This window comes from Artemia sp. Qi Xiang Cuo, chromosome 11, assembly GCF_049724085.1.
Source record: "Artemia sp. Qi Xiang Cuo chromosome 11, ASM4972408v1, whole genome shotgun sequence".
Lineage (NCBI taxonomy): Eukaryota > Metazoa > Arthropoda > Branchiopoda > Anostraca > Artemiidae > Artemia > Artemia sp. Qi Xiang Cuo.
Genome location: NC_142804.1, coordinates 19,336,027 through 19,358,362, shown reverse-complemented (window position 1 = coordinate 19,358,362; position 22,336 = coordinate 19,336,027). Strand labels below are relative to the sequence as shown.

At 37.8% G+C, this 22,336-nt stretch overlaps 1 protein-coding gene across 1 annotated transcript in view; it reads right to left on the bottom strand.

Moving 5' to 3' along the window:
• Nucleotides 1–22,336, bottom strand: part of LOC148946730 (adenosine deaminase 2-like) — a 93,332-nt gene that overhangs the window by 42,352 nt on the left and 28,644 nt on the right. The window contains 1 exon segment of the mRNA XM_089096410.1: nucleotides 1,101–1,575. Coding sequence (XP_088952536.1) covers nucleotides 1,101–1,575 — 475 coding nt within the window.

The window sequence follows — 22,336 nt, the reverse complement described above, 5'->3', positions numbered from 1 at the left end:
GAAAAATCTCTCAGACAATTCAAACCCCGCTGAAAATTTCCCACGGACAATTCCCCCGGAACCTCTACACACGTGAAATTCAGTTGCCGACGAAAAAGTGAGACAAATAAAAATAATTTCGTATAGGAATTCTGGCAAATTCCCCCGTGTGAAAAATCCCTTGAAAGTTCACCCGCGGAAACTTTTCTTCTCCCGGAGAATTCACCCATTGAGAAATCAAAAATTCTCCCACCCCCGATAAAGGTCTGTATACTTCCCAATAACAAATACTATATGTAAGCAATGGGTAAATTTCATAACTTACAGCTCTTTCCCAAGGGGCTGCGGGGGTTCTTGTTATCCCCAGAGGCATAGTTATTGAGCCTTTCAACTATTTTGAACGAAATGGATATCTCAAAATTTTGATCGGGTGACTTTGGGGGAAAAGGGAGGTGGTGGGAGGGAGGCTTGTTGGCCTCTAATCTTTTTGGTCACTTGAAAAAGGCACTAAAACTTTTAATTTCCTTTCGAATGTGCCCTCTCCAAATCTTGTTGGTGTGAGCTTGGAACCTCTACAGTACGGTTCTATAATACGCTGAATCTGATGGTAGGATTTTCATAAAGATTGATTGAACTTATTGGGATTCCCCCCCCCCTTTTTCAAAATTAAGAAAATTTTCTCAGGCTTGTAGCTTTTGATGGGTAACATTAAACTTAGTGAATTTTGTATATTGGATATCAACATTAAAATTTAATTCTTTTGATGTATAAATGGTTATCAGATATTCATTGTTTTAGAATTTCGGTTACTATAGGGTCGATTCACTTCTTACTTACAGTACGTTACCGTGAACTGTTTGATCTGACGAATAAAGTGCTCCAGAGAAACAATTTTCGTGTTTTCAAGAGCCATACATAAGTAAAAAAAAAAAATTAGGATGGGTCGGATTTTACAACACAATAAAATCTATCTAGAAAAGAGATATAAATCGAGCTTGTTTTATATCTTGTGACTCTTAAACATCTGCACTTCATTGTGATTGGCCCATTGTGATGACGTGTAGAATATCGGATACCTAAGGTGTACAACAGTCAATGATATTTGCTATCTTTGCCCTTACCTGGTTTGAAAGAGGACAAACTTCAATGGGTACATTCCTATTTTTAGCCAACTCTATAGCAAGTGGATGCTTAGCTATTGCATAACCATGTCCTATCCTTGTTGCATTTAAAAGAAGGGCATCAATTATGTTCAAATCAGTTGACATCCCATTCCATTGAGTTTCTCCAGCATGAAAGAAATACTTTAAGTCTGGTTCGTTTTGTCCACTTAATATAGGCTCTAAAAATTCAATCAACGGCACTCCCAAGTCTTCTTGTCCGACCAGGTCAAAACCGGCCATGAGGTCTGGAAAACTTCTTTTAAGGACAGTTGCTAAGCTGATATAGTCATAGACTGCTTCTTCCGTAACCTTTCGACTTGGAGCATAAATAACTTTTGCTCCGGCAAAGTCTGGGTGATCTGCTTTGAATTTTGCAATAACTTCATCATAAGTCAACATTGCTTGGAAATCGGACAAAACTGATCCATCTAACCTGAAATAATTTCTAATGCTATGAAAAGTGAAGTTTATCTTTCAAAGCAAAACTTTAAATGTATAATTTTGATCACGGCTGTGCAGAAGGAAGCACAAAAAGGGGAGGCACTATTTACCCAATTTGGTTTTAAAAATTGTTACTTTTTTCTATTATGAATTTTTCAGCACATATACCATGGTTAACAGTACACATACTTTATTTAACACTATGAGAAAATGATTTGGTTAGTTATATTGCAAACAAAATAAAAAGAAAAAATGTCCCTATAAAATTCAAAAAATAATAAGGCCCCAGGTGCTGATTGTGTGGTAAATGGGTTTTTTGAAATATTGTGGTTGTGAATTTATAGATAAATTACTGAAGATTACGAATATGACTTTTGAAAAAGTGGAAGTATCTAGCAACTTTAGGGGAACTTTAATCAAGCACCTCTATAATAGAAAGGCGATAAGAGTGAGTGTGGTAGTTATATAGGCATTAGCTTGGTTTCTGTAGATAGCAAATTACTTAGTATGATGATATTTTTAGACATAGAGATACTACAGATAAAGTTTTAAGAGAAGAATAGTTTGGTTTCAAGAGGGGGAGAGGTTGTGTCGACTAGATTTTCACTCTTAGACTAATTTTTAAGAAGTGCCCGAGCCAACAGAACCCTTCGATTCTCAGTTTTATGGATTAAAAAGCGTTTGATTCAGCCGATGAAAGAGCTTTAGAGATGGTCCTACCTTTGTATAATATTAATTAAAAAAGCTTTTTCCACAAAATAAGTTTTTCAAAAAAAGTAAAGAACTTCATTAAACAAAAAATGAGCAAAAATAAAATCAAACAATCTATGAAGTGTGAAACTACCGCCAATCAGTATCGATAAATAAATGAAACCCGAAACAAACAAAAATTACAATAAATAACCGAGTCAAACTCGAAACGAGCAAAAATTAATATGAGTAGCGCTCATAACCCCTATGCCTTCCCAAGGCCAGAACATAATTTGCACTTTACTGAACAAAATATAAATGTTCTTACTTTTATAACTTTAATAAATCAAATAATATTAACGTTTTGATTACTAAATATCAGTATATGTATACGAAACTGACAATGCACATTCTTTTGTATTTTTTTCAGTAAATCGCAAATTATGTTCTGGCCTTGGGAAGGCATTAAGGGTTTTGAGCCCAACTTATGTTAATTTCTGCTCGTTTTGAGTTTGATTCGGTTATTTATTGTAATTTTTGTTTGTTTTGGGTTTCATTTATTTATCGATCCTGATTTGCGGTAGTTTCACGTGTCGTAGATTATTTTGATTTTATTTTTGTTCATTTTTGGTTGATCGGAGTTATTTACTTTTCTTTGAAAAACTTATTTTGTGGGAAAAGTTTTTTTAATTATTTTCTGTTCGTTTTATATTGACATAATCTTTTCAGGGAATAAGAAAAATATACTTTGAATCTTTTTTTTTTTTTAAGACTTTATAGTTTGGTCTGCTATTTATATGCTGAAGAAAAATTTTCGGCAATTGTTAACAACACATACCCTTTTAAAAATCTGGCCACAAATAATAGTGTTTAATTTCGTTTAATACCTCCTCTAGTTGACCTGAAATGGAAAGCTTGATACCATTCGCAAAAAAATCTGCTTACTTTCTTTCATAGCTTAGATACACTTACGCTATTTTAACTTGGTTAAATTTTAAGAGCAGGAGTAGCCCCGAAAGTTTGAACATAATACCCTCAGCAGGGTTGCCAATTGGACATATTTTATGTCCAATGGACATATTCCTGTAGGCCGGGACACAATGACATAATAGTGCAAAAAAGGGACATATTTTAGAAATTTGGGACATAAAAGGGACATATTTTGCAAATTTATAACATAAAATAGAATATTTCCCCGCTGGATAGATATTTTTGTAAGAAAAAAATGTCGTTTTTCACCAAATCAGTATTAAAACTATTCTTGTCTTGCATTAAATTTACTTAACTACTTATCTTTTTTACTAATTTTTACAAACGTTATTATTTTTACAAACGTTATTATTTTTCGGAGTTGCTTTCTCTATCCCACAGACAATTATCTGCAAATACTCTTGAAATTCTTCGCAAGTTTGCTTCTTTTCATCTATAAACGATTTTATTTCTCCTTGCTTTTACGCTACAGTCAGGATAATAAGCAAGCAGGCACCTTTTTCGTTAACTATGGCTTCCGACTTCCAGTAGTCAGGCAAAACATCTTTCTATTTATCAAGTATTATTAACTGAAAATGATAAGTTAGCAAAAGAAAAAATTAGATTCTTGATGATCTGGAATCAATTTTGTTATCAATAGATGTACCAAAAAATTAGCTTATTGGGCTGATTCCAAATATATAGTATTTTTTAAGTTTTGTGTTACCCATTACCCACGCCCTTTTTTTCCTGAAAGTTGTCTGACCAAAGTTTTGAGATAGCATATCAATAGATATGTCTGGAGATGACATGGCCCCTCAGAACCACCAGAGGAAGGGCCACAAGTCGTGAAATTTGCCTATTGTTTACATATAGTATTTGTTATAGGGAAGTATACCGACATTTTCCAAAGGAGGAAGGAGATCTTCTGGGGATGGACTTTTCAGGAGAAATTTTACATGGGGAAAATTTACCAGAATTTCTATACAGAATGTGTGTTATTTGTCTTTTTTCTCGTTGTTGATCCCATTGTACACTTTGAGGAAAATCTCAGGGGGAAGTTTCCAGCGGAGTTGGAATTCTTTTGAGATTTTTTTTTAGATAATTTTATTTATGATCTTTTTTTGGGGGGCGGGGGATTTGCCACGGGAGAAATTTCCATGGGGGAATGATCACCAGGAGTAATTCTCCATGGGAAATTTCTGGGGGATAAAATTTCCAGGTTGGGGGTATTTTCCAAACATGGATATTCCCCAATGACCTTAAAAAGGATCAGAAACTAAATGAATGCAAGTCTTTCTTCAAAAAAAAGTATGGTAAGGAGTATTTTTCAGGCAGAATCGTAAGCAAAAAAAATTCTGGGAAGGATACGCAGCAGGGATGGAATTGTCCGGGGGTAATTTCCCAGTGGAAGAATTTTACATGGGAGGAATTTTATATAGAGGAAATTTTCGTGGGGAAATTTTCCACAGAGGGGGTGGATTTCTTAGGATTATCAGAAAAACGATCATAAATAAATACAAAAACTAGTTTTTTCTACCAAAAGTAAGGAGCAACATTAAAACTTAAAAAGTAGAAAAATTATTCCGTATATTACGGGGGCTACTCCCTCCTCAATACCGCCCTCTCTACGCTAATGATCGATCTTTCGTCTATTTTTTTAAGAACGATTCTTGAAACATAAGGGCTGTGTAATTGAATCAACATTTTTTTTTAAAGCTCTTGAAAAGATCTTAGCGTTAAGAGAGGGGTATCGAGGAAAAGGCAGATCCCCTAATATATGGAATAATTTTTGATTGTCTTAAGTTTTAATGTTGCTTCATACTTCAAGTAGAAAAAACTTTTTTTGATTTAATAAATGAAAGAGAGATAAGGTTACAATTTATTTTTTACTTCTGACCAAGGCACATAGTGTAGAAAAGATTGTCGTTGAAACTTTGAAAGCGACTGGATTGGAAATTGAAAGTTCTAATAAGAATCATAAGTGATTGGAAGGCGAAAAGCCCCCCCCCCCAACCCCTTCATTTCCCTAAACATGCCCAATAAAATTTTTTAGATTGTCATTTTGTTCAGCATATATTAAAAGTTCCAGTAATTATATTTTTGTGGATGAAACCCCCCCCCCCCAAAAAACACTTTTAGGGCAAGGGTTACGAGTTATACTAGTTCTCCATTATTAATATATTCGATTTACATGGAAGGGTTGGTTTTTACAAACTTTGGATGGGACTCACTGTATTGAAAATCAGATGTTCTAGTGCTAGTTTTAAGAGACAGAAGTGGTCAGAGGCAAACCAACCCACCCCCCTCCACCCACGTCTTGTTTTCCCTAGAAATTTTGAGATAGTAATTTTGTTAAAAATGGTCAAAAAACATATAACAATGCCCTCAGCGTTTACACAACCCCTAAGAGCCGTGGGACAAGGGTTGTAAATTATGCCCCAGAGGCATATAAGGTTTTATGGAATGGATAGTCGCATAAACTTCAGATGGAGCTCATTTGACTGAAGTTTAGTACCCTTTATAAGAGTCAAAAGGGATTTGAGGGCACCCCCTGCACTCATCAGTTCTGAAAACCAGCATCCAATCAGAATTTGTTGACGAGTATTTTGTTCAGCATTGTCCAAAGGTCCAGCAATTATGCCTTTGGGGATGTCATCCTCCTGATTGAAGGGCAACCCAGCTTACCTAGCGCTCCGCAACGTCGCTTGACTCCTGGGTTGTACCTTATGACACGCGCAAGAAACACTCTGATTCGCAATAAGCTACCAAAAGAAGTCAAAATGCTGATCCTCAAGCCGACCATACCTGTCAAGCGGAACTCTCGTAGAAAGATGAGCCTTAAGCTCTCACAATTAGTTTTTTGCTGTTTACCTGTTTTTATGGCTTTTATGCTATCACACTAGTTCATTTCGTATGGATGTACTAAATGAATCTTTTTCGTTTTCATTATATTCGTTTTTAACTGACCACTTTGAAGGAGGTTCACAAGTCGTAAAAAAAACTGGTTTCTGAGATTTCAAGATGGACATATTATAGACAAAATGTGGGCATTATTTGTCTGAAAAGGACACATTTTTGGATGCTCAAGGGACATATTCATCGACCAAAAAGTTGGCAACCCTGACCCTCAGTCGTTCTTGGGATACTGCTGAGATGCCTTCTTGGGAATTAGTATTAACACACTGCATTTTGATTTAGTCTTAAGGTAACATTTAGTTGTTAAACATAAAGGCAAATAAAAGAGTGGGCGTGGGAAAGGGATTAGTTGCCATCAAATCCGTTTCGACTATTAAAAAGGGCATTAGGCCTTTCTATTTTCAATAAAATGAGCCCTTTTCGAAGCTCCTGCGACAACTCATTCGATATGAAGTGCCCTGGTCTAAACAACACCAAAATCATACATTATACCACCATCGATCTTTACTTTAAAAATTTCAAGCCTTCCAATCACTTTTGACTATAAAAAGGGCACTAGGCCTATCGATTTCCAATCGAATGAGCCCTTTTTGAGTTTCTACAACAACGCTTTCTCTAAGCACCTTTCATGCCCCCAAGGCATAAATTACAACCCTTTACCCTAAGGGCTGTGAGGGTGGTTGCCATCCTCTAAGACATAATTTCCAGAACTTTCAACTACATCAAACAAAATGGCTATATGAAAATTTGATTGGAAAATGGTGAGCGTGAGAGGGGCGTTATTCGCTCTCCTATCAGTTTCAACTATTAAAAAAGACACTAGCCCTTTCAATTTCCAATCAAATGAGCCCCTTTGAAGTTCCTACGACCACGCTGTAAATAAAAACCTTATTTGTCCCCAAAGCCCATTAAAAGGACACTAGTCCTTTCAATTTCCAATTGAATGAGCCCTTTTTGATGTTTTTACAAGATCGCTTTCTATAAAAACCTTACATGCCCCCAGGGCATAATTTACAACCCTTGCCCTGAGGGTTTTCTTTTTTTGGGGGGGGGGGTTCATCCTTAAAGACCTAATTTCTAAAACTTTCAACTATGTTGAATAAAATGGCTATTTAAAAATTTTGATTGGATGTGTTTGGGGAAAAGGTGGGTGTGAGAGGGGAGCTAATTGCCCTCAAATCACCTTCGACTATTAAAAAGGGCACTAGCCTTTTGAATTTTCAATCGAAAAAGCGCTTTTTCAAGTTTCTATGACAAAGTTTTCAATATAAACTTATATGCCCCCAGGGCATAACTTATAACCCTTGCCCTGAAGACTGTGGGGGGAGTGTCCTGCTCAAAGATATAATTTCCTGAACTTTAAATTGCGTGGAACAAAATGGCTATCTAAAAATTTCGATTGGATGTGTTTGGGTAAATTGTGGGCGTGGAAGGTGTGTTAGTTGCCTTCCAGTCACTTTCGACTATTAAAAATGGCACTATCCATTTCAATTTCCAATCGAATGAGCCCTTTTTGAGGTTACCTTGGGTTTTCTTCAACATCACCCTCAACACACGCAGAAAGATTCAACTTATTTTCGTAAACAGTTCCTAGGACATTCCTGATGCGTGCTTTTGACAACCTGCAGAAATATAGCCTATTTTCATTTAGTTCAAGACTCTCAGCATTTCCTAAGAAATTCAACGTAATATTTTTAGCCTTGGTAGCAATATTCTTAGTAGCAGTAGTAATAATTGTAGCAGTAGCAGTAGCAGTGGTAGTGGTATTAGTTGTAGAAGTAGTAGTGATAGCATGCAAATATTGCCTTTTCGTTAGCTCAACATCAACTACGACAAGCCCTGCAAGTTTCAACCTCTTACTCCAAGTCGTTCCTAAGGTATTGCTGATAGGCTCTTTTGACAACCTGCATACACACAGTATGTTTTGATGTAGTTAAGTTTCCCCCTCAACATTCCCTGAAATTTTCTCCTTCATACCCTTAAACTTAGTTGTATCAATAGTCACAGTAGTAGTAGCAGTAGGAGTACTAGTAGCAATAGCAGTAGTAAGATTACTCTTAGTATTAACAGCAGTAGCTGTAGTACTAATAGCAGAAGTAGTATGCGCACATTATATTGAATTTGTTGAACATCCCCCTCATCAAGCCCTGGAAGTGTCAACTTTTCACTTACTATAGGCTGTTACTATGACATAGCTAATATGCTATCTAAATAGCCTCAATGTCCATAATGTGCTTTAATTTAAGTTCGATTTCGTTCCCCCAACATTTCCTAAAATTTTCACCTTAATACTCTTAGCCTTAGTATTAGTTACAATAGAAGAAGTAGTTGGAGTAGCAGCAGCGATAGTAGAACTATTAGTAACGTGTATATATTGCTTTTTGGACAATTGAGCTTCCCCCTATGCACTATGCATTCCCTAAAAGTTCCAACTTAATACCATGGGCCCTTCCTGAAAAAAAATGCCTTTTTGACAACCTGCATGCCCGTAGTGCGTTTTGACTAAGTTTAGCTTTCCCCTCAATGTTCTCTTAAATATTCACCGTCATACTCTTGGCCTTAGTAGCATTAGTATCATTTTAGTAGTAGTAGGAGTGATAGCATTGTTTTAATAGTAGTAGTAACAGTAGTAGAAGTAGCATTAGGAGCTGTAGTAGTACACATATCTTGCCTTTTGTTCAGTTCAACCTCTCCCTAATGATGCCCCTGAAATTTTAGCTTGATACGCTTCAGCTGTTTCTAAGATAGACACCGTTTCGACAGTCTTTATGTCTGTTACATAGTCTGTTTTGATTTAAGTCAACTTTCCCCTCAACATTTCCTAGAATTTTCACCTCAACATCCCTAACTTTATAGTAGTCGTTACAGAAGCAGTAGCTGTAGTAGTAGCCTAGTTGAGGTAGTAGTAGTTGTTGTAGTAGTAGTACCAGTAGTAGTAGCAATAGTAGTAGCGTACAAATATTAACTTTTTGGTCAACTGATCATCCTCCTCCTCATTCCCTGGAGGTTCCGACTTAATACCCACAGTGAGTGTAGGCATGTTCCCCCCTCCCCCCAAAAAATTCCACTCCCTGCGGAAAATTCTCCCCTGGATAATTCTTACTCATACCCCCCATGATAATTCCAGATGTTCATTAGAAGGAAAATTGAAAGTTATTGTTTTGCTGTATAAGTGTATGTACCAATACTTGTACACTGATTGGTAGATTATCGCTTTTTAAGTTTTCTACTTGAAAATTCAAATACTGGATTGTAAGTACAATTCTGGACAAGATTTGACTATTTAGTCGAAATTATTTATGAACAGAAGTTTTGTTGCATAAATTCTTAATATTTAAGGAATATTTAGACGGATATTGAACTAAATCAAAACGAAGAATGAGCATGTATATTTTCAAAAAGGTGACAAAGCAATATATCAATAACGGCTCACATTATGAAGCTAGACCTTTAATGTTAATTAAATAAAAAAAACAAGTTTTTTTTTTAAATGAAAGTAAGGAACGACGTTAAAACTTAAAACGAGCAGAAATTATTTCTTATATGAAAGGGGCTGTCCCCTCCTCAACACCTCGCTCGTTAAGCTAAAGTCTTTTATTGTTTGAAAAATAGAGTTGTGATCAAGTCAAACATTAGCGTAAACAGCGAGGCGTTGAGGAGGGGACAGCCCCTTTCATATACGGAATAATTTCTGTTCGTTTTAAGTTTTAACGTCGTTCCTTACTTTCATTTAAAAAAACTTGTTTTTTTGTTCAATTTTTGAACGTTTTTGAGTTTATGCAGATTTTGATCTTGGCTCTCCGTACATGAATAATTAAAAAAAAAATTGCATATTAATTTTACTTTTATTTGGTTAAATGGCTTTCTCGAAACTTTTTTGATTTTATTTACAAACGCTTTTATTAGTAGTAAATATACGTAAATTAAGAATTAACTTACGTAACGAACTTCTATATTCATATATTTTTAATACGTATATTAGGGGGTTCGCCCCCTAGTCAATACCTTGCTCTTTAAGCGAAAGTTTGAATTTTGTTCCAATTCTTTAAAAATGAACGCTTAATCACAAAGGCCGTTAATCAGAGGCAACGCTGTAGCGTTGCCTATAGTAAAGGCCATACGGCTCCAATGTTTTATTATTATTATTTATTTATTTATTTTCTTTTTCCCAGAGGCACTTCATACGGAAGGGGTCGTCGTAGAAACTTCAAAGGGGGCTCATTCGATTGGAAATCGAGAGTTCTAGTGCCCTTTTTAATAGTAGAAAATGATTGGACGGCAACTAGCTCCCCCCATAACCATCATTCCACCAAACACATCCAATCAAAATTTTGAGATAGCCACTTTGTTCAGCGTAGTTGATTTCCAGATAGAAAATATATTTTTGAGGAAGACACTCCCCAACAACCCTCAGGGGAAGGGTTTTAAGTTATGCCCTGGGGGCATATAAAGTTTTTATAGAAGGCGTTGTCGTAGAAACTTCAAAACAGGCTCAATCGATTGGAAATTAAAGGGCTAGTGCCCTTCTTAACAGTTGAAAGGGATTGGAGTGTAACTAGACCCCCCCCCCACGCCCATCATTTCCCCTAACACATCCAATCAAAATTTTGAGATAGCCATTTTGTTCAGCGTAGTTGATATCCAGATAGAAAAAAAATTTTCGAGGAGGACACTCCCCCAAAACCCTCAGGGCAAGGGTTTTAAGTTATACCCTGGGGGCATATAAGGTTTTTATAGAAGGCGTTGTCGTAGAAAATTAAAAAAATACTCATTCGATTGGGAATTAAAAAAGCTAGTGCCCTTTTTAATAGTCGAAAGCGATTTGAGGGCAACTAACCCCCCCCCCACGCCCATCATTCCCCCAAACACATCTAATTAAAATTTTGAGATAGCCATTTTTTTAGCGTAGTTGATTTCCAGATAGAAAATATATTTTTGAGGATGACACTCCCCCAAAACCCACCGGGCGAGGGTTTTAAGCTATGCCCTGTGGGTATATAAGGTTTTTATAGAAGGCGTGGTCGTACAAACTTCTAAACAGGCTCATTCAATTGGAAATTAAAGGGCTAGTGCCCTTTTTCATAGTCGAAAATGATTTGTGGGCAACTAGCCCCCACGCCCATCATTCCCCCAAACACATCCAATCAAAATTTTGAGATAGCCATTTTGTTCAGAGTAGTTGATTTCCAGAGAGAAAATATATTTTTGAGGAGGATATTCTCCCACAACCCTCAGGGCAAGGGTTTTAAGTTATGCCCTGGGCCTGTGATTTGAGGGCAACTAGCCCCCCCTCCCCCACGCCCATCATTTCCCCCAACACATCCAATCAAAATTTTGAAATAGCCATTTTGTTCAGCGTAGTTGATTTCCAGATAGAAAATATATTTTTGAGGAGGACGCTCCCCAAATCCCTCAGGGCACGGGTTTTAATTTATACCCTGGGTGCATATAAGGTTTTTATAGTAGGTGTTGTCATAGAATCTTCAAAACAGGCTCATTCGATTGGAAATTAAAGAGCTAGTGCCCTTTTTGATAGTCGAAAGTGATTGGAGTGTAACTAGCCCCCCCCCCCACGCCCATCATTTCTCCAAACACATCCAATCAAAATTTTCGGATAGCCATTTTGTTCATCTTAGTTGATTTCCATATAGAAAACATGTTTTTGAGGAGTACCCTCCCCCACTACCCTCAGGGCAAGGGTTTTAAGTTATTCCCTGGGAGTATAATAGGCTTTTATTGAAGGTGTTGTCGTAGAAACTTCAAAAAAGGCTCATTCGATTGGAAATTAAAGAGCTAGTGTCCTTTTTAATAGTCGAAAATGATTGGAGGGTAAATAGCCACCCCCCACGCCCATTATTCCCCCAAACACATCCAATCAAAATTTTGAGATAGCCATTTTGTTCAGCGTAGTTGATTTCCAGATAGAAAATATATTTTTGAGGAGGATACTCCCCACAACCCTCAGGGCAAGGGTTTTAAGTTATACCCTTGGCCTGTGATTGGAGGGCAACTAGCCCCCCCTCCCCCACGCCCATCATTTCCCAAACACATCCAATCAAAATTTTGAAATAGCCATTTTGTTCAGCTTAGTTGATTTCCAGATAGAAAATATGTTTTTGAGGAGGACACTCCCCCAAAACCTTCAGGGCAAGGGTTTTAAGATATGCCCTGGGGGCATATAAGGTTTTTATAGAAGGCGTTGTCGTAGAAACTTCAAAAAGGCTCATTCGATTGGAAATTCAAAGGGATAGTGCCCTTTTAATAGTCGAAAGTGATTGGAAGGCAACTAGCCCCCCCCACGCCCAGAATTCCCCCAAACACATCCAATCAAAATTTGGAGATAGTTGTTGATTTTCAGATAGAAAACATGTTTTTGAGGAGGACAATCCCCCTCAACCTTCAGGGCAAGGGTTTTAAGTTATGCCCTGGGGGCATATAAGGTTTTTATTGAAGGCATTGTCAAAGAAACTTCAAAAAGGCTCATTCGATTGGAAATTCAAAGGGATAGTGCCCTTTTTAATAGTCAAAAGTGATTGGAGGGCAAATAGCTCCCCCCTCCTATGCCCATCATTCCCCCAAACACATCCAATCAAAATTTTGAGATGGCCATTTTTGTTCAGCGTAGTTTATTTCCAGATTTAAAATATATTTTTGAGGAGGACACTCCCTCACAACCCTCAGAGCAAGAGTTTTAAGTTATGCCCTGGGGGCATATAAGGTTTTTATAGAAGGCGTTGTCGTAGAAACTTCAAAACAGGCGCATATGATTGGAAATTAAATGGCTATTGACCTTTTTCATAGTCAAAAGTGATTGGAGGGCAACTAGCCCCCCCCACGCCCCGCATTCCCCCAAACCCATCCAATCAAAATTTTAAGATAGCCATTTTGTTCAGCGTAGTTGATTTTTAGATAGAAATTATATTTTTGAGGAGGATACTCGCCCACAACCCTCAGGGCAAGGGTTTTAAGTTATGCCCTGGGGGCATATAAGGTTTTTACAGAAGGTGTTGTCGTAGAAACTTCAAAAAATGCTCAGTCGATTGGAAATTAAAGGGCTAGTGCCCTTTTTAATAGTCGAAAATGATTGGAGTGTAACTAGCCCCCTTCCCCCCCCCCCCCCTCCCCGCCCATCATTTCCCCAAACACATCCCATCAAAATTTTGAGAGAGCAATTTTGTTCAGCGTTGTTGATTTTCAAATAGAAAACATATTCTTAAGGAGGATAATCCCCCACAACCATCAAGGCAAGGGTTTTAAGTTATTCCCTGGGGGCATATAAGGTTTCAATAGAAGGTGTTGTCGTAGAAACTTCAAGACAGGCTATTTCGATTGGAAATTAAAGGGCTAGTGCCCTTTTTAATAGTCGTAAGTGATTGGAGGGCAACTACCCCTCCCCCTAACGCCCATCATTTCCCAAAACACATCCAATCAAAATTTTGAGATAGCCATTTTAATCAGCGTAGTTGATTTCCAGATAGAAAATATGTTTTTGAGGAGGACATTCCCCCAGAACCGTCAGGGCAAGGGTTTTAAGATATGCCCTGGGGGCATATAAGGTTTTTATAGAAGGCATTGTCATAGAAACTTCAAAAAAGGCTCATTCGATTGGAAATTCAAAGGGATAGTGCCCTTTTTAATAGTCGAAAGTGATTGGAAGGCAACGAGCCCCCCCCCCACGCTCATCATTCCCCCAAACACATCCAATCAAAATTTGGAGATAGTTGTTGATTTTCAGATAGAAAACATGTTTTTGAGGAGGACACTCCCCCAAAACCCTCAGGGCAAGGGTTTTAAGTTATGCCCTGGGGGCATATAAGGTTTTTATTGAAGGCGTTGTCATAGAAACTTCAAAAAAGGCTCATTCGATTGGAAATTCAAAGGGATAGTGCCCTTTTTAATAGTCAAAAGTGATTGGAGGGCAACTAGCCCCCCCCCTCCACGCCCATCATTCCCCCAAACACGTCCAATCAAAATTTTGAGATAGCCGTTTTTGCTCAGCGTAGTTGATTTCCGAATTGAAAATATATTTTTGAGCAGAACACTCCCCCACAACCCTCAGGGCAAGGGTTTTAAGTTGGGACCTGGGGGTATATAAAGTTTTTATTGAAGGCGTTGTCGTAGAAACTTCAAAATAGGCTCATTCGATTGGAAATTAAAGGGCTAGTGCCCTTTTTAATAGTCGAAAGTGATTGGAGGGCAAATAGCCCCCCCCCCCCACTCCCAGCATTTCCCCAAACACATCCAATCAAACTTTTGAGATAGCCATTTTTTTCAACGTAGTTGATATCCAGAAAGAAAATGGTCTTTTGAGGACGATAATACCTCACAACCCTCAGGGCAAGTGTTTTAAGGTATGCCCTGGAGGCATATAAGGTTTTAATAGAAGGCGTTGTCGTAGAATATTCAAAAAAGGATCATTCGATAGGAAATTCCGACGGCGAGTGCCCTTTGTAATAGTCGAAAGTGATTTGAGGGTAACTAACCCCCCTCTCACGCCCACCTTTTCCCCAAAGACATCCAATCAAAATTTTAAGACAGCCATTTTATTAAACGTAGTTTTAAGTTCTGGAAATTAGGTCTTTGAGGATTACAACTCCCCCAAAGCCCTCAGGGCAAGGGTTGTAATTTAAGGATTCTGCGAATCCTTCATATTATTTCTTATGGAAGGGATGCTCGTATAAACTTTAGAGAGGGCTCATTTGATTGAAAATTGAAAGTTCTTGTTCACTTTTTAAGAGTCAAAAGAGATTGAAGGGCAACTAGCCCCTCTCCCTCCTCCACGCCCTAAATGCATCAGATAAAAATTTTGAGATAGATATTTTATTAAAATAGTTCAAAGTTCTGATAACAAAATACTCCGGTGTCGACACAGCCCACCAGGGCCCAGAGGTAGGCGTGGTAAGTAATGCCCTGGGGCGTAACTTATTAAGGGGGTTTATAACTTATGGGAAGGGGTTTTGTATGGGAAGAACACATAGGAAATCTATTATAATTATCCAATTATAAGGTTAAAATACATACTCTGTGATAGATGCAAAATTGCTTTGGCACACAAATTCCTATTAAGGTCAATTCCAAACAGTCGTGATTCCTTTGTGTCAGAAAGTGATTTGGTCTAAACCCCCTTATTGGAGCTATTTTTTTAATCCATTGATTCGCTGTCCACAATTGTCAATCGCTGGCCACAAGTTATGCAAGCTGTCTATTCTTCATATATAAGGTTTTTATCAAAGAGGTAATCGTATAGACTTTGAAAAAAACCTCATTCGATTTAAATTGAAAGTTCTAGATCCGTTTTTTTACAGTCAAGAATAATCGGACAGTAAGCACCCCCCCCCCCATGCCAGAAAAACTTGAAACTTTTTGCAATCAAAAACGAACAAAAATTAATTTAAAAAAACTTTTGAAAAATAAGTTTTTCAAAGAAAAGTAAAGGTACCTGTTAAAATTCAAACTCAAAACGACCCGAAATTACTATTAAAGAATAAATGAAACCCAAAACGAACAGAAATTAAATAAACAATCATAGCAAAAAAATTCAACAATTAATAATATAAATGAATAAATAGATCATAAAGCGAATAATGCTTCGATTGAATATGAAAATCAAGCTTAAAACGAAAACAAATATTTTGCTATTAAAGTATAAATGAAACTTAAAACGAACAGAAATTAAATAAAAATCAATGCGAACAAAACATACAATATTTGTTATTGTAAATGAATGAATAAATCTTAAAACGAGTGAAACTTAAATTAAATATGCAAATCAAGTTTGAATCGAATAAAAATAACTACAAACAAGAGTTTGGGTATCGTCTCACTGCAGAAGCCTAAAACCTACTGCTCCATTTTTTTTTCACTTAAAAAGGGCACTATAACTTTTAATTTCCATTCCAATGAGCCCTCCCACGATATTCTAGGACCACTGGGTCGATACGATCACCCCTGGGGAAAACAAACAAATAAACACACATCCGTGATCTTTCTTCTGGCAAAAAATCCAAAGTCCACATTTTTGTAGATAGGAGCTTGAAACCTCTACAGTAAGGTTCTCTGATACGCTGAATATGATGGTGTGATTTTCATTAAGGTTCTATAACTTTTAGGGGGTCTTTCCCCCTTTTTTCGAAAATCAGTCAAACTTTCTAAGGCGCGGAACTTTTGATGGGTAGGACTAAACTTGATGCAACTTATATATTTGAAATCAGCATTAAAATATGATTCTTTTGATATATCTATTGGTATGAAAATTTCGTTTTTTAGAGTTTCGGTTACCATTGAGCCAGGTCGCTTCTTACTTACAGTTCGTTACCACGAACTGTTTGATTAATGAAAAAAATTTTTTTCACAAAATAAGTTTTTCAAAGAAAAGTAAAGAACTCGATTAAAGAAAAAATGAGCAAAAATCAAATCAGATGATCTACCAAGCTCGAAACTACCACAAATCAGCATCGATAAATAAATGAAACCCAAAACGAACAGAAATTACAATAAATAACCGAGTCAAACTCAAAACGAGCAGAAACTAACAGAAGTTGGGCGCGAAACCCCTATACCTTCCCCTTTTTAATAGTCGAAAGTGATTGGAGGGCTACTAGCCCCCCCATGCCCATTATTCCCCGAAACACATCCAATCAAAATTGTGAGATAGCCATTATGTTCAGCGTAGTTGATTTCCACGTAGAAAATATATTTTTGAGGAGCACACTCCCCCACAACCCTCAGGGCAAGGATTTAAGTTATGCCCTGGGGGCATATAAGGATTTATTGAAGGCGTTGTCGTAGAAACTTCAAAACAGGCTCATTCAATTGCAAATTCAAAGGGCTAGTGCCCTTTTTAATAGTCGAAAGTAATTGGAGGGAAACTAGCCCTCCCCCCCCCCCCAAGCCCATCATTCCCCCAATCAAATCCAATCAAAATTTTGAGATAGCCATTTTGCTCTGCGTAGTTGATTTCAAGATAGAAAATGTGTTTTTGAGGAGGAGACTCCCCTACAACCCTCAGAACAAGGATTTTAAGGTAAGCCTGGGGGCATATAAGGTATTTATAGAAGGCGTTGTCGTAGAAACTTCAAAACAGGCTCATTCGATTGGAAATTCAAAGGTCTAGTGCCCTTTTTAATAGTCGAAAGTGATTGAAGGGCAACTAGCCCCCCCCTACGCCCGTCATTCCCCCAAACACATCCAATCAAAATTTTGAGATAGCTATTTCGTTCAGCGTAGTTGATTTCCAGATACAAAATATGTTTTTGAGCAGGACACCCCCCAACAATCCTCAGGGCAAGGGTTTTAAGTTATGACCTAGGGTATATAAAGTTTTTATAGAAGGCATTGTCGTAGAAACTTCAAAAGGGGCTCATTTGATTGTAAATTCAAAGGGCTAGTGCCCTAATACTAGTCGAAAGTGATTGGAGGGCAACTAGCCCCCGCCCCCCCCCCACGTCTATCATTCACGGAAAAACACATCCAATCAAAATTTTGAGATAGCCATTTTGTTTAGCGTAGGCTAGTTGGTTTCCAGATAGAAAATATGTTTTTAAGAAGGACACTCCCCCACAACTCTCAGGGCAAGGGTTTTAAGTTATGCCCTGGGGGCATAGAACGTTTTTATAGAAGGCATTGTCGTAGGAACTTCAAAAAAGGCTAATTCTTTTAGAAATTCAAAGGGCTAGTGCCTTTTTTAATAGTCGAAAGTGATTGGAGGGCAAATAGCCCCCCCCCCCCACGACCATCCTTCCCCCAAACACATCCAATCAAAATTTTTAAACAGCCATTTTGTTCAGCGTAGTTGATTTCCAGATAGAAAATATGTTTTGGAGGAGGACACTACCCCACAACCCTCAGGGCAAGGGTTTTAAGTTATGCCCAGGGCAACTAGCCCCCCCCATGCCCATCATTCCCCCAAAGACATCCAATAAAAATTTTGAGATAGCCATTTTGTTCAGCGTAGTTGATTTACACACAGAAAATATGTTTTTGAGGAGGATACTCCGCCACAGCCCTAAGGGCAAGGTTTTAAGTTATGCCGTGGGGGCATATAAGGTTTTATAGAAGGCGTTGTCAAAGAAACTTCAGAAAAGGGCTCATTCGCTTTGAAATTCAAAGGGCCAGTGCCTTTTTTAATAGTCGAAAGTGATCAGTAATATTTTTTGTTGTTGTTTAGACCAGGGCACTTTGTATCGCAGGAGTTGTCGTGGGAACTTCGAAAGGGGCTCATTCGATTGAAAATAGAAAGGGCTGATGCCCTTTTTAATAGTCGAAAGTGGTTGGAGGGCAACTAATCCCCCTTCCACTCCCACCCTCCCATTTGCCCATTATGTTTAAAAATTAAATGTTGCCTTAAGATTAAATCAAAATGCAGTGTGATAATGCTAATTCCCAATAAGGCATCTCAGCAGTACCGCAAGAGCGACTAAGGGTATTATGTTCAAACTTTCGAGACTACTTCTGCTCTTAAAATTTAACCAAATCAAAATAGTGTAAGTGTATCCAAGCAATCAAAGAAATTAAACAGATTTTTTTTGCGAATGGTATCAAGTTTTCCATGTCAGGTCAACTAGAGGAGGTATGAAACTAAGTTAAACAGTACAATTTGTGTCCAGATTTTTAAAAGGGTGTATGTTGTTAAAAATTGCTGAAAATTTTTCTCCAACATACAAATAGCAGGTCAAACTATCAAGTCTTAAAAAACGAAAAGATTTAAAGTGTTATTTTCTCTTTCCCTGAAAAGACTATGTCAATATAAAACGAACAGAAATTAATTAAGAAAACTTTTTCCCCAAAACAAGTTTTTCAAAGAAAACTTATATGGTGTTGTCCATATACGACAACACCTTCTATAAAAACCTTATATGCCCTCAGGGCATAACTTAAAACCCTTGCTCTGAGGGTTGTGGGGGAGTGTCCTCTTCAAAAATACATTTACTATCTGGAAATCATTTACTCTGAAGAAAGAGGCTATCTAAAAATGTTCCTGAGATGGGGATTAGGGCCGTATGAGCGTGAGGGGGGGGAGGGCTTTTAGCCCTTCAAATTCTTTCGACTATTAAAAAGATCCAAATAAAACTTAATGGCTATTTGAATGAACACCCCTTTAAGTTTCTACGATAATTCCTTCTATATGAAGTGCCCTGCTTTAAAGTAAAAAAAATAATAAACTGTACGTTGTGTCAACATTGATCTTATATGCCCTCAGGGCATAACTTAAAACCCTTTCCCTCTGGGTTGTGGGGGAGTGTCCTCCTCAAGAAGATATTTTTATCTGGAAATCAACTACGCTGAACAAAATGGCTATCTCGAAATTTTGATTGGATGTGTTTGGGGGAATGATGGGCGTGTGGGGGGGGGGGGGCTAGTTGCCCTCCAATCACTTCCAACTATTAGAAAGGGCACTAGCCATTTCAAATTGATTTAATTTCCAATTGAATGAGCCCTTTTCGAAGTTTCTACGACAACTCCTTCGATACGAAGCGCCCGGGTACGGAGATAAAAAAAACACATTGTGCCCACATCGTTCTTTCCTTAGGCAGCGCTAGCGCGCTGCCTATGATTTGAAGCGGATTTAGAACTAGCCAGAAGATACGATGTGTACACTATTAATACTAACACTCTTCCAAGCGTGAAACTACCACAAATCACCATCAATAAATAAACGAACAGAAATTACAATAAATAACCGAGTCAAGCAGAACTTCCATCAACGTGAACAATATTACTCGTCCCGGCCTACCCGAATTTCTTGAGAAAAATTATTATTAAGAACTTATTCAACAAAACTACTGTTCATCGAAAATGTTGACAGTAGAAGGGCCTTATTGAGTCGTGTCACCCACCCCTGCTGCCACCTATAACTTTTTTGCACTCCATATATGGGCATAGAGTCCCTAGGGAGAACACGTGGTTTATGGTTTTCTCAGTGAGAATGAAAAAACAGGAATTTTCTCACTTGAAAAAACAGGAATTTTGTCACATTTATGTCTGTTTTCATGGATGGTTATGTGTGTTGATCGATTTATTTGATGTTTTTATGGTTTTCTCACTGAGAATGAAAAAACATGAATTTTCTCACTTGGAAAAACAGGAACTTTGTCACATTTATGTCTGTTTTCATGGATGGTTATGTGTGTTGATCGATTTATTTGATGTTTTTATGGATTTTTTCAGTGAGAATTTGAAAAACAGAAACTTTGTCCCGTTCAAAGTTTATTGAGTCTAATGGGGGCAGGTCAATGACACTTCCTTCTTGTTGTTGCTCTCAGCGAATTTTATTATCCAGAAATAGTATTTGTTATTGTTGCTCTAGGCATATGTTATGAGTTTTCCGGAAACAGTTAGATCACGTGTTTCCTTCTCAGCCAATCAACGAGTCGGTTACATCCCCCTTCTCAGCCCATCAGAGGGCTTGTTACATATGGTTTTCCCCGTTACATAACAATTCGCCCTTGAGATTTCGTATATAACGGACATGCAAGGTGATTAAATTATCAGAAAGTATTTTGACACAGTGTAAACAACTAGAATGGATAGAACAATTAACATAATTGATGAGCTTGAGGCCTTGGCAGCCGCAATTAGCAATGTAAGTGCATTTTTATTTTCAAACGAATTTTCCTTGGACATCCTCCAGTATATTCAGCTAAAACGTAAATATATTCCTTTACCCAAACCCCTCACTCCCCCCCCCCACCAAACCATACAAACATCTTTATACTCACTAGGAAAACATAAAATATATTCTTTTTACCCTAACCCCCTCCCACCATTGTTTTACAATCCCAAATTCTCGCAAAAAGAAATAATTATCCTTCCGTTAAATTTTGGCTTTCCTCAATTGTAATCTTTTCTCTAACTGAGACATCCATCGCTCTGTTGTTATTAGCCCGCTCTGATTTGACACAAGACTCCAATGTGAGGCCTATAATTCGCTCTGACCCTTTTTAAAGCATTTCCTGCTCATTAGCAGTTTAGTTTCCATAGATTTCACAGATTCAAAGGGACGCGACTAAAAACATGTTTTTATTTATTGGATAACTGAAAAAGAACCATAGCTCAGATCAATGCTTCGATGTTTGACTAAATATTCACATTTTCAACGTTTAGTATTAGGGGGGGGGGGGTGGATTTTATTAAAACAAACACGGCCGGCTTTTGACCGGCTCATTGAGCCGTAATTCAAAGATTCAAAAGGATGCGATATCATGCGGGGGGGGGCGGAGAGATTTTTACATGTCTTTTCTCAGGGATATTTTCCGTGGGGATTATTGTCCTCGGGGTGTTTTTTCTGGGGGTAGAGTAAATACCAGCTATCGAAAAAGGATATGGAAAGATAAAAAATACCGCTATTACTTTAAATGCATCAAACAAGGCATGCTCAATGCAGATTAAAACCAGAAAAGAACAGAAACACCAAAAAATAAGAAATTAGGCTGACTTATATAGACTGGCTTTTGAACGGCTCAGTGAGCCGTAATTCTCAGATTCAAAAGGATGCGATAGCGTTCGGTGGGGGGCCTGTATAGTGGTCCAGGTCTGGTCTCCCTTAAAGGGGCCGTGATTGCGCGGGCCAGCATGCTGTATTGTCTGGGGGTGTGGATGAGACAAGCTATCTAAATAGGAGCAGTGCATATACAAAATACCACTAATGATAACTATGCATCACAACCGGCTTACTCAAGAGGTGTTCAAACCAGACAACAATAGAAGTAACTAAAAAATATAAAATTATTATGACTTATACAGGCTGAAGTTTTAACGGCTTAGTTAGCCATAATTCTTTTATCTCAGATTAAAAAAAAAGGATGCAATTAGTATATTTCACGAAATTTTTTTACGTTGTGCCTTCTTAGCGATAAATACGTTTCTAAACAAAATTATGTTTAATAATTTTTCTTCTGTGAAAATGGGAAAATTATTTCAATGCTAACTTTTTTCTTCTCTTCTGTAAGGCAAATTATGAAGAATGTATTGCGGCCCCTCCACCTAAGAGAGCAAGGCGTAATAATGCGACCCCAGTGAAGGCGACAGTTATGCAATATGGTCGCTGGCCGAAGCCCCCCACACAAGTATTGCCTGCCCAAGTGCAGCCATCCATGCAAGCCCCTCTTAATCAAGCCTCAATGATGCCTCGTCAAGTTGCAGCCTCGGCTGCATGAGCCCAGTATATCGCTAGCCCG